Here is a 12,423-nt window from a genome sequence, read left to right on the forward strand (position 1 = left end):
TGTATACCACATCGCTCCAATTCACTCTATTCCTTGCCCTCCTTTCACCCTCCTGCATGTTCAGGCCCCGATCACACAAAATCTTTTTCACTCCATCTTTCCACCTCCAATTTGGTCTCCCTCTTCTCCTCGTTCCCTCCACCTCCGACACATATATCCTCTTGGTCAATCTTTCCTCACTCATTCTCTCCATGTGCCCAAACCATTTCAAAACACCCTCTTCTGCTCTCTCAACCACGCTCTTTTTATTTCCACACATCTCTCTTACCCTTACGTTACTTACTCGATCAAACCACCTCACACCATATATATATATATATATAAATATATATATATATATATTTTTTTTTTCTTTGTCGCTGTCTCCCGCGTTTGCGAGGTAGCGCAAGGAAACAGACGAAAGAAATGGCCCAACCCACCCCCATACACATGTATATACATACGTCCACACACGCAAATATACATACCTGCACAGCTTTCCATGGTTTACCCCAGACGCTTCACATGCCTTGATTCAATCCACTGATAGCACGTTACCCCCGGTATACCACTTCGCTCCAATTCACTCTATTCCTTGCCCTCCTTACACCCTCCTGCATGTTCAGGCCCCGATCACACAAAATCTTTTTCACTCCATCTTTCCACCTCCAATTTGGTCTCCCTCTTCTCCTCGTTCCCTCCACCTCCGACACGTATATCCTCTTGGTCAATCTTTCCTCACTCATTCTCTCCATGTGACCAAACCATTTCAAAACAACCTCTTCTGCTCTCTCAACCACGCTCTTTTTATTTCCACACATCTCTCTTACCCTTACGTTACTTACTCGATCAAACCACCTCACACCACACATTGTCCTCAAACATCTCATTTCCAGCACATCCATCCTCCTGCGCACAACTCTATCCATAGCCCACGCCTCGCAACCATACAACATTGTTGGAACCACTATTCCTTCAAACATACCCATTTTTGCTTTCCGAGATAATGTTCTCGACTTCCACACATATATTTTTTTTTTCTTTATTCGTCATTTCTCGCGTTAGCGAGGTAGCGCCAAGAACAGTGGACTAAGCCTTTGACGGAATATCCTCACTTGCCCCCTTCTCTCTTCTTTCTTTCGAAAAATTGAAAATGACAGGGGAGGATTTCCAGCCCTCCGCTCCCTCCCCATTTTAGTCGCCTTCTACGACACGCAGGGAATACGTGGGAAGTGTTCTTTCTCCCCTATCCCCAGGGATAATATATGTATATATATATATATATATATATATATATATATATATATATATATATATATATATATATATATATATACATATATTATCCCTGGGGATAGGGGAGAAAGAATACTTCCCAAGCATTCCTCACGTGTCGTAGAAGGCGACTAAAGGGGACGGGAGCGGGGGGGACTGGAAACCCTCCCCTCCTTGTATTTTAACTTTCTAAAAGGGGAAACAGAAGGAGTCACGCGGGGAGTGCTCATCGTCCTCGAAGGCTCAGATTGGGGTGTCTAAGTGTGTGGATGTAACCAAGATGAGAAAAAAGGAGAGATAGGTAGTATGTTTGAGGAAAGGAACCTGGATGTTTTGGCTCTGGGTGAAACGAAGCTCAAGGGTAAAGGGGGAGAGTGGTTTGGGAATGTCTTGGGAGTAAAGTCAGGGGTTAGTGAGAGGACAAGAGCAAGGGAAGGAGTAACACTACTTCTGAAACAGGAGTGGTGGAAGTATGTGGAAGAGTGTAAGAAAGTAAACTCTAGATTGATATGGGTAAAACTGAAAGTGGATGGAGAGAGATGGGTGATTATTGGTGCATATGCACCTGGGCATGAGAAGAAAGACCATGAGAGGCATGTGTTTTGGGAGCAGCTGAGTGAGGGTGTTAGTAGTTTTGATGCACGAGACCGGGTTATAGTGATGGGTGATTTGAATGCAAAGGTGAATAATGTGGCAGTTGAGGGAATGATTGGTGTACATGGGGTGTTCAGTGTTGTAAATGGAAATTGTGAAGAGCTTGTAGATTTACGTGCTGAAAAAGGACTGGTGATTGGGTATACCTGGTTTAAAAAGAGAGATATACATAAGTATACGTATATAAGTAGGAGAGATGGCCAGAGAGTATTATTAGATTACGTGTTAATTGATAGGCGCGCGAAAGAGAGCCTTTTGGATGTTAAAGTGCTGAGAGGTGCAACTGGAGGGATGCCTGATCATTATCTAGTGGAGGCGAAGGTGAAGATTTGTAGAGGTTTTCAGAAAAGAAGAGAGAATGTTGGAATGAAGAGAGTGGTGAGAGTAAGTGAGCTTGGGAAGGAGACTTGTGTGAGGAAGTACCAAGAAAGACTGAGTACAGAATGAAAAAAAGGTGAGAACAAAGGACGTATGGGGAGTGGGGGAGGAATGGGATGTAATTAGGGAATCAGTGATGGCTTGCGCAAAAAATGCTTGTGGCATGAGAAGCGTGGGAGGTGGGCAGATTAGAAAGGGTAGTGAGTAGTGGGATGAAGAAGTAAGAGTATTAGTGAGAGAGGAGAGAGGCATTTGGATGATTTTTGCAGGGAAATTATGCAAATGACTGGGAGATGTATAAAAGAAAGAGGCAGGAGGTCAAGAGAAAGGTGCAAGAGGTGAAAAAGAGGGCGAGTGAGAGTTGGTGTGAGAGAGTATCATTAAATTTCAGGGAGAATAAAAAGATGTTTTAGAAGGAGGTAAATAAAGTGCGTAAGACAAGGGAACAAATGGGAACTTCAGTGAAGGGGGCTAATGAAGAGCTGATAACAAGTAGTAGTGATGTGAGAAGGAGATGGAGTATTTTGAAGGTTTGTTGAATGTGTTTGATGATAGAGTGGCAGATATAGGGTGTTTTGGTCGAGGTGGTGTGCAAAGTGAGAGGGTTAGGGAGAATGATTTGGTAAAAAGAGAAGAGGTAGTAAAAGCTTTGCGGAAGATGAAAGCCGGCAAGGCAGCGGGTTTGGATGATATTGCAGTGGAATTTATTAAAAAAGGGGGTGACTGTATTGTTGATTGGTTGGTGAGGTTATTTAATGTATGTATGACTCATGGTGAGGTGCCTGAGGACTGGCGGAATGCTTGCATAGTGCCATTGTACAAAGGTAAAGGGGATAAAAGTGAGTGCTCAAATTACAGAGGTACAAGTTTGTTGAGTATTCCTGGGAAATTATATGGGAGGGTATTGATTGCGAGGGTGAAGGCATGTACAGGACATCAGATTGGGAAAGAACAGTGTGGTTTCAGAAGTGGTAGAGCATGTGTGGATCAAGTGATTGCTTTGAAGAATGTTTGTGAGAAATACTTGGAAAAGCAAATGGATTTGTATGTAGCATTTATGGATCTGGAGAAGGCATATGATAGAGTTGATAGAGATCCTCTGTGGAAGGTATTAAGAGTAGATGGTGTGGGAGGCAAGTTGTTAGAAGCAGTAAAAAGTTTTTATCGAGGATGTAAGGCATGTGTACGTGTAGGAAGAGAGGAAAGTGATTGGTTCTCAGTGAATGTTGGTTTGCGGCAGGGGTATGGGATGTCTCCATGGTTGTTTAATTTGTATGTGGATGGGGTTGTTAGGGAGGTGAATGCAAGAGTTTTGGAAAGAGGGGCAAGTATGCAGTCTGTTGTGGATGAGAGAGCTTGGGAAGTGAGTCAGTTGTTGTTCGCCGGATGATACAGTGCTGGTGGCTGATTCGTATGAGAAACTGCAGAAGCTGGTGACTGAGTTTGGTAAAGTATGTGAAAGAAGAAAGCTGAGAGTAAATGTGAATAAGAGCAAGTTTGTTAGGTACGGTAGGGTTGAGGGAGTAGTCAAGTGGGAGGTAAGTTTGAATGGAGAAAAACTGGAGGAAATGAAGTGTTTTAGATATCTGGGAGTGGATTTGGCAGCGGATGGAACCATGGAAGCTGAAGTGAGTTATAGGGTGGGGGAGGGGGCGAACGTTCTGGGAGCGTTGAAGAATGTGTGGAAGTCCAGAACATTATCTCGGAAACAATGTTATATAGTTGCGAAGCGTGGGCTAAAGATAGAGTTGTGCGGAGGAGGGTGGATGTGCTGGAAATGAGATGTGTGAGGACAATATGTGGTGTGAGGTGGTTTGATCGAGTAAGTAATGAAAGGGTAAGAGAGATGTGTGGTAATGAGTGTGGTTGAGAGAGCAGAAGAGGGTGTTTTGAAATGATTTGGTCACATGGAGAGAATGAGTGAGGAAAGATTGCCCAAGAGGATATATGTGTCAGAGGTGGAGGGAACAAGAAGTGGGAGACCAAATTGGAGGTGGAAAGATGGAGTGAAAAAATTTTGAGTGATCGGGGCCTAAACATGCAGGAGGGTGAAAGGCGTGCATGGAATAGAGTGAATTGGAACGATGTGGTATACCGGGTCGACGTGCTGTCAATGGATTGAACCAGGGCACGTGAAGCGTCTGGGGTAAACCATGGAAAGTTTTGTGGGGCCTGGATGTGGAAAGGGAGCTGTGGTTTCCGTGCATTTTACATGACAGCTAGAGACTGTAAATATATATATATATATATATATATATATATATATATATATATATATATATATATATATTTTGCTTTGTCGCTGTCTCCCGCGTTTGCGAGGTAGCGCAAGGAAACAGACGAAAGAAATGGCCCAACCCACCCCCATACACATGCCTTGATTCAATCCACTGACAGCACGTCAACCCCGGTATACCACATCGCTCCAATTCACTCTTTTCTTTGCCCTCCTTTCACCCTCCTGCATGTTCAGGCCCCGATCACACAAAATCTTTTTCACTCCATCTTTCCACTCCAATTTGGTCTCCCTCTTCTCCTCGTTCCCTCCACCTCCGACACATATATCCTCTTGGTCAATCTTTCCTCACTCATTCTCTCCATGTGACCAAACCATTTCAAAACACCCTCTCTGCTCTCTCAACCACGCTCTTTTTATTTCCACACATCTCTCTTACCCTTACGTCACTTACTCGATCAAACCACCTCACACCACACATTGTCCTCAAACATCTCATTTCCAGCACATCCATCCTCCTGCGCACAACTCTATCCATAGCCCACGCCTCGCAACCATACAACATTGTTGGAACCACTATTCCTTCAAACATACCCATTTTTGCTTTCCGAGATAATGTTCTCGACTTCCACACATTCTTCAAGGCTCCCAGAATTTTCGCCCCCTCCCCCACCCTATGATCCACTTCCGCTTCCATGGTTCCATCCGCTGCCAGATTCACTCCCAGATATCTAAAACACTTCACTTCCTCCAGTTTTTCTCCATTCAAACTCACCTCCCAATTGACTTGACCCTCAACCCTACTGTACCTAATAACCTTGCTCTTATTCACATTTACTCTTAACTTTCTTCTTTCACACACTTTACCAAACTCAGTCACCAGCTTCTGCAGTTTCTCACATGAATCAGCCACCAGCGCTGTATCATCAGCGAACAACAACTGACTCACTTCCCAAGCTCTCTCATCCCCAACAGACTTCATACTTGCCCCTCTTTCCAAAACTCTTGCATTCACCTCCCTAACAACCCCATCCATAAACAAATTAAACAAACATGGAGACATCACACACCCCTGCCGCAAACCAACATTCACTGAGAACCAATCACTTTCCTCTCTTCCTACACGTACACATGCCTTACATCCTCGATAAAAACTTTTCACTGCTCTAACAACTTGCCTCCCACACCATATATTCTTAATACCTTCCACAGAGCATCTCTATCAACTCTATCATATGCCTTCTCCAGATCCATAAATGCTACATACAAATCCATTTGCTTTTCTAAGTATTTCTCACATACATTCTTCAAAGCAAACACCTGATCCACACATCCTCTACCACTTCTGAAACCACACTGCTCTTCCCCAATCTGATGCTCTGTACATGCCTTCACCCTCTCAATCAATACCCTCCCATATAATTTGCCAGGAATACTCAACAAACTTATACCTCTGTAATTTGAGCACTCACTCTTATCCCCTTTGCCTTTGTACAATGGCACTATGCAAGCATTCCGCCAGTCCTCAGGCACCTCACCATGAGTCATACATACATTAAATAACCTCACCAACCAATCAACAATACAGTCACCCCCTTTTTTAATAAATTCCACTGCAATATCATCCAAACCCGCTGCCTTGCCGGCTTTCATCTTCCGCAAAGCTTTTCCTACCTCTTCTCTGTTTACCAACTCATTTTATATATATATATATATATATATATATATATATATATATTTACACACACACACACACACACGAGAACCCGGAAAGAAACAAGTACAACACATGAAACAAACGCAGGTACGTAGTTGAAAATGGTTCCTGATGAACAGAGAGAAACAGTATTACTGTACTACTCATTCAGGACAAGTTTGAGTACCATGTGTCCCCTGCTCTATGTAAGTAGGTGCTCATAGTTAGGAATGTACTCTTTGAGTCAGGAAAAAGCCAGCTCTGGCTCCGCACTAAACATTGATTACATGTCCGTCACAGCCCACCAGGTCACCAGCGGTGTGTGTGGTGCAGGTAACGGAGGCTGTGAGCAAATCTGTGAGCCCACCACCAATGGCAGTCAGTGCTTGTGCTACAAGGGCTTCCGTCTCAGGGACGACGAATTCTCCTGTCAAGGTAAGTCTCAGGGTTTTATTTCCTAGTTTATGGACGCCACCTTTCTAGATGATGAAAATCAACGAAATTTCCTGCAAGGGCTTTTTATGATGTGTGGAGGTGATAAAGGGTATGGATGGATATTTAGATGAAGCGTCTGTAATAAAGTTTCAAAATTCCGTAAAGTGGCCAGGCCTTTGACGGAGAGTGAAACAATGGGGGTAAAAATTCTCAGAATCAACATTCATAACAATTTCGTTGAAATCTTGCAATTAGTAAACGAAATGAGGGACATTTATGGCATCGCGACGCCATTTTCTAGTATGACCGTCCAGACTCTTAGAGAGCACTTGACCTAAAACATTCACCTGGCGATTGTTCGGATTCTCAAGGGCTTTCTTTGTTTGGTAAACGATCAACAAAACGAATGCTAATGTAAAAAAAAAAAAAAAAAGCAAGAGCCCATATCAGTAGAGTGTAAGTATGTTTATTATCCATTATTATTTATGCATTCCACTGAATGTTGCCGTGCCTCGTAATGTCTTGATCTGACTTAATTCGACTTTTGTGAATACCATGTTTGAGTTGTGAGGTCCGCATAAACTTAGGGCTCAAATTACTGTTTATGAGATGTCTACCGCACAAGGTCAGATACTCATATATCTTGACATCTCATCTAAACTCGCTGTTTACATGGCGGAGGTAACTAGAGAACTATACGTTCTTTAGAATACGTAATATTGAGAACTTCTTTACAGATACAGTCTTTACACGCTAAAACTGCTTATTATTAAATTTTTATGCTTTATTATAACATAGTGTGATTTAACTCCACGTTTTCCCTGCCGTCCATATCCCTGCTATGGACAAGTTATTTAACATCGAAAGATAATTTTAATGCATAGGAAACCAGAACCCCCACATTTTTATATCCTTCAAACCCACAAAAGTGGCGTCTCCATTCAAGAGTTTTAATTCACTTCTATGAGACCTATGAATGTAAAATTTTGCACTACCTGTTGCTATAATTTTATATCATTTTTCCTGTCGGTATCAGTTATATTGAAAACAGTTTAAGATACCATAGAGACCAGTTTCATCTCACCATGAAGGACCTGATGAAAGTTTGGTAAAAATTACAGAATCGTAACCAACTTGTGTAGATATGTTGTGTCCAAAAACTGAACTGTATGCAGCTTGATAGATATGAAATGGAACTTTGTAAGTCCGAGGCAATTATTGTAAGCGCATCTCTTGACTTTACACTCAAGATGTTACAGATCAACAAAGAAGTGCATTTTCATGTAGCTTATCTCCCTGTTGCAGATGTGGATGAGTGTCAGGTCAACAACGGTGGTTGTGAAGAGAAGTGTGTTAACAAGCTGGGTTCTCACCAGTGTCGCTGCTCAAAGGGGTACAGCCTTGCCTCCAATGGCAAGACTTGTATTGGTGGGTGGCAAACTGATTCCCTTTCTCATTGAGGCTTTTGTACCCAGTATGTTATAATATCTCCTAGTATAATATCCTTCTATTATATTGCATTAATCATTCCTCTGTATGATCAGAAACTTGTAAATAGAATTCCTTATATCATGAAGGTTGATATGATCATATATCTTCAGTGTATTTATTTATATGCATTATAGTTGGAAGGGTTCTTCACTATTGAAACCCCAACGGTTGATCTTTTATATCATACGTCTTTTTAAACTCTTGTATGCTGTCTTCATTCACGATTTCAATAATTTGTTTATTCCATTGTCTTCAATTTTTACACTATAAATACTCCACCTGCTTTTAAAGAAGAGTCTTGTCGAACTTCATGTAGTGGTTATTAGTCATTTGTGTATTTGCAGCTTTCAGAGAACTCTCTAGTGCTGATGTCACCAAGCTGGTTGAAAAACTTAAAAGTCTTGATCAAATAACACCTTGCTCTTCTTTCTTTCATGTTGGGCAAATTCAAAGCCTTGAGCCTCTAATTTTGACACCATCTTTATTGCTTTCATCTGAATTTGCTGTATTCTTTGTTTCTCTAAATACAGTGACCAAACTTGAGAAGCATACTCAAGTTTTTGTCTTATGTGGGATGTGAACAGCTTGCTGAATGTTTCTTTACTTACGTTCTTCAATGCAGTTGTAATATTTGCCAACAGACAAATATCGTTTGGGATAAGACATTAAACCATATAGAGAACCATCACACAGTAAATGACTCTCAGCATGGTTTTCGATGAAATTGTTCAATGTCTGAAAAATCTGCTTGATTTCTTTTATGACATAATCAACATGCATAATGATACTGAAGCAGTTGACATCATCTTTCTCTATTTTCAATAAAACGTTCATTAAAGTTACACATCAAAGGTTACTAACTAAAGTTAAGTCACATGGTATAGATTGGGGTGTACTTCAGTGCTTAACTGGTAGTAAACAAAGATTTGTAAAGAATGGTCAAAGCTGAAATCGGTTAAATGTAACAAGTGGTGTACCACAAGGACCTGTTGTACTCCTTCTCATGTGCATTGATGATATTGATAATGAGCTGCATTGTAAGGTACCAAAATTTGCAGACAATATTAAGTTGGAAAATGAATCTATAACAGAAATTGAATGTCTGCAGCAGCAGATGGACATGGACAAACTGATGGACTGGGCTTACAGGTGGCCATTGAATTTTAATATTGACAAGCGCAAAGTTTAACTTGTTGTTAGTGAAAATTAATAGTCAAACAACAGTATAAATTCTGTTGGACTCCAAAAGGTAAATGCAGAAGACTTGGGTGAGATGATCTCTTATGATCTAAAGCCAAATAAACAGTGCACAGATGCAGTTAAAAAGGCAGACAAAATTCATGGATGTAGAACTAATGAATTAAAGTCCAGGGAAATTATTCTTACTCTTTACAAGTCACTTGTGTGTCCTTATCTTGAAAATTGTGGTCAGTTTTAGTCACCCCACTTGTGGAAAGACATAGACAGACTGGAGAGAGCACAGAGACAGGCTACCAAGATGATCCCCAGACTTGAAAAAACAAATCCTGTGAGAGCCAACTAAATTACTTAAATCAGTATAATTTAAAAAAGAGAAGATTAAGGGCTGATCTGATATAAGCATTCAAGCTCCACACTGAGTGTAGTCATTACTGTTTATCCCCTCATGTCTTGGCTGTAAGCCAGTTTCATGATGATTGCAATTTTATAATATGATTTTCATTGGTGTGACTACCTCAGTTACTGTACTTCTATTACAGTATTTTGAAAATTATATGAATAAAACAATCAAATTCACAAGGCCAGCCAGGCAGATATGTTCAAATCTGGCAGCTAGGACCATGCATTTTGATGTTAGCCATTTTTTTGTTTCTTTTATTTCAGAAACTGTGTAGCACCTTTTTATTTTATCTCATAAACTGCTTTTTGCATGTCTATAGCCTCTAATTGTCTTTTTATCTTGCATGTATGTATACATATTTGCTTGTTTGTTATCTGTGCATGCTAATTTTTCTAGACCCTTTAAGATGTCTTTATGAAAATGACACTTATTGGCATCAGCTGCCATTGGAGGCACTCTGTTCCTCCTTCCCACTCTTAAAATCATACCTCTATTGTGTATGTATAAAAAGGGAGTTAATCTTATTATTTTCCTTCAAAATGTTAGTTTCGAAGACATCTCTAAAACTATTGCAAATCTGGGGAAAGATGAGACCAGCAGCATTGTACAAAAGCCTTTCATTTTTTTTTAGGTCAAAGGCTCTAATCATGGGTGAAAATCCTGATTGTGACAAGGATTTAAATGTAAAACTGTAAGGGGTTTCAGAGATGAAAAAGTAGGAAATAGAAAAATAATCCAAGAGTTTTGGAAAAAGAGGAAATCCTGCCTTTTTAAAAGGGGTAGGTTCACAGAAAGTACAAAACAAATGAGATGGATAGGAGTTTGATTGCTGAGCAGTGTAGAGAAACAGATGTTACAACCACCTTCCCTTAAGTTGTTAAGGGCCAAATGAGAATCACTGTCCATCTGAGGAATGACTATTTTAATGGTGAACTTGTTTGTTTTTTCTTTGCCAAGAAAATAGCCATTGCTAAGCCTGTTTTTCCCCCCAGATAAAAATGAGTGTCTCCTGAGAAATGGCCATGGACCCTGCCAGGATACTTGCCACAATACAGAGGGTGGTTACTTTTGCACTTGTGATAATCTGCTAGGTAAGAGTTACTGGTGAGTCGTTGTGTTACTTTTTTCATGACCTTAGAACTTCATCAACAAACATATTCAGGTTTGAGTTTAGTCATTCTGGCAAGTCATTCATGTGGGTGTAGAATAGTAATGCATTGATCAAGCCTTGTGCCACGCCATGCCATGCTATTAGTAATCCCAACTCACTTTTAAAACACTCATCTGACATGCATAACTTGTTTCACATTAGACAGTTTACAGTCTGCTAGAGGAGTCTCTCCAGATGCTTGCCTGAAACTCCAGTTTCTTTACCAACTTCTCACAGAGAAAAGTGTGAGATTCCTTCTAGGAGTCTGTGAAGTAAATACCACTCTAAATGACTTAGAATCTGCCAACTGGAAGCTTACACCAGTATTAAGACTTTTAGTTGAGACACTGTGGTCAGTTACAAGCATATATGTAATTATTTTCAATGTATCCCATGATTTTTTTATGCCTTTTTTTCTTGAGAATTGCTCCTCTTTCTCCAGTGAAGATGTGGAAAATAATGCTCTTCTATATCCACTTATCTTGATATGACCTTATACTGCTTCATAAGTCCCAGATGATAGATGGAGATGAGTATGTTTTAAACTTTACCCCTTATTTGATTACCTTTGGTAAAACTGAAAGCCACTGAACTATAGGCCATTCCATACTTGAATCAAAGAGTTCATTCTATCTTGTACTCCTTTATAATTGATATAATGCACCATTTTCCCTAGTAAGGTACTTCTCATCAGCTTTTATATACCATAGGAACACACCTTGGTGCTGACAATCACACGTGCGAGGATGAGGATGAGTGTGCCATCAACAATGGTGGTTGTTCCCACATCTGCCTTAACACTTTTGGGCAGATCTTCTGTACTTGCCCTGAGGGTTTTGTTATGGCTATGGACTGGAAGACTTGTAATGGTAAGGCTCATTTCATTTTTCTGTTGCTTTACAGCTTAATGGGTCATTGATTAACTTGAAAAAATTATTGTATTATTATCTTGAATTTGTTAAAATGATATTCTACTGTTAGAATAAGAAAGTTGAGACATTTTCTTAATGAACTTCTCCATGTTTTTAACAGACATAGATGAGTGTGAATACAATAATGTGGCCAGCAAATGTGAGTATGGCTGCATCAATACACCAGGCAGCTACCACTGTGCTGAGGCAGAGGAGCTCGTCCAAACACTTGAGTGTCCCACTGGCCTCATGCCCACTGAAGACAAACTTGGTTGCAAGGGTCAGTGTCTCTCACCTCTTGCACCTCATTCTTTACTCCTTTCCTTCACTCTTTACAAATTATCATTGCCCCCTCACTCTTTGCCTTTCTTTTCTCACCTGTAAGTCCTTTCTGTTTGCTCTTGCATCTTTTATTCCTTGGCCCACCTAGGGCTGCTGAACTCAGGTTAAGATTTTTATTTCAGTTCTTCCTTTGGAACTTAGGTTAAGATTTTTATTTCAGTTCTTCCATTGGAGATGTTTATCCATCCTCCATTTCGGCAGTTGTCATGAGCTATTACTCTGTGAGGTAGCCCCTTTATATATGTATATGGAACTCCTAGTTTACTGTGAGGATCT

General features: G+C 40.5%; 1 protein-coding gene across 8 annotated transcripts in view; it reads left to right on the top strand.

The window, feature by feature from the left end:
• Nucleotides 1-12,423, top strand: part of LOC139764080 (uncharacterized) — a 671,778-nt gene that overhangs the window by 514,069 nt on the left and 145,286 nt on the right. For all 8 annotated transcript variants that reach the window (XM_071690559.1, XM_071690560.1, XM_071690558.1 and 5 more), the window contains exons 11-15: nt 6,519-6,653; nt 7,959-8,081; nt 10,737-10,835; nt 11,605-11,763; nt 11,927-12,085. In XM_071690559.1, coding sequence (XP_071546660.1) covers nt 6,519-6,653; nt 7,959-8,081; nt 10,737-10,835; nt 11,605-11,763; nt 11,927-12,085 — 675 coding nt within the window. The remainder of the gene's footprint in view (nt 1-6,518; nt 6,654-7,958; nt 8,082-10,736; nt 10,836-11,604; nt 11,764-11,926; nt 12,086-12,423) is intronic.

Source organism: Panulirus ornatus, chromosome 48 (genome assembly GCF_036320965.1).
Source record: "Panulirus ornatus isolate Po-2019 chromosome 48, ASM3632096v1, whole genome shotgun sequence".
Lineage (NCBI taxonomy): Eukaryota > Metazoa > Arthropoda > Malacostraca > Decapoda > Palinuridae > Panulirus > Panulirus ornatus.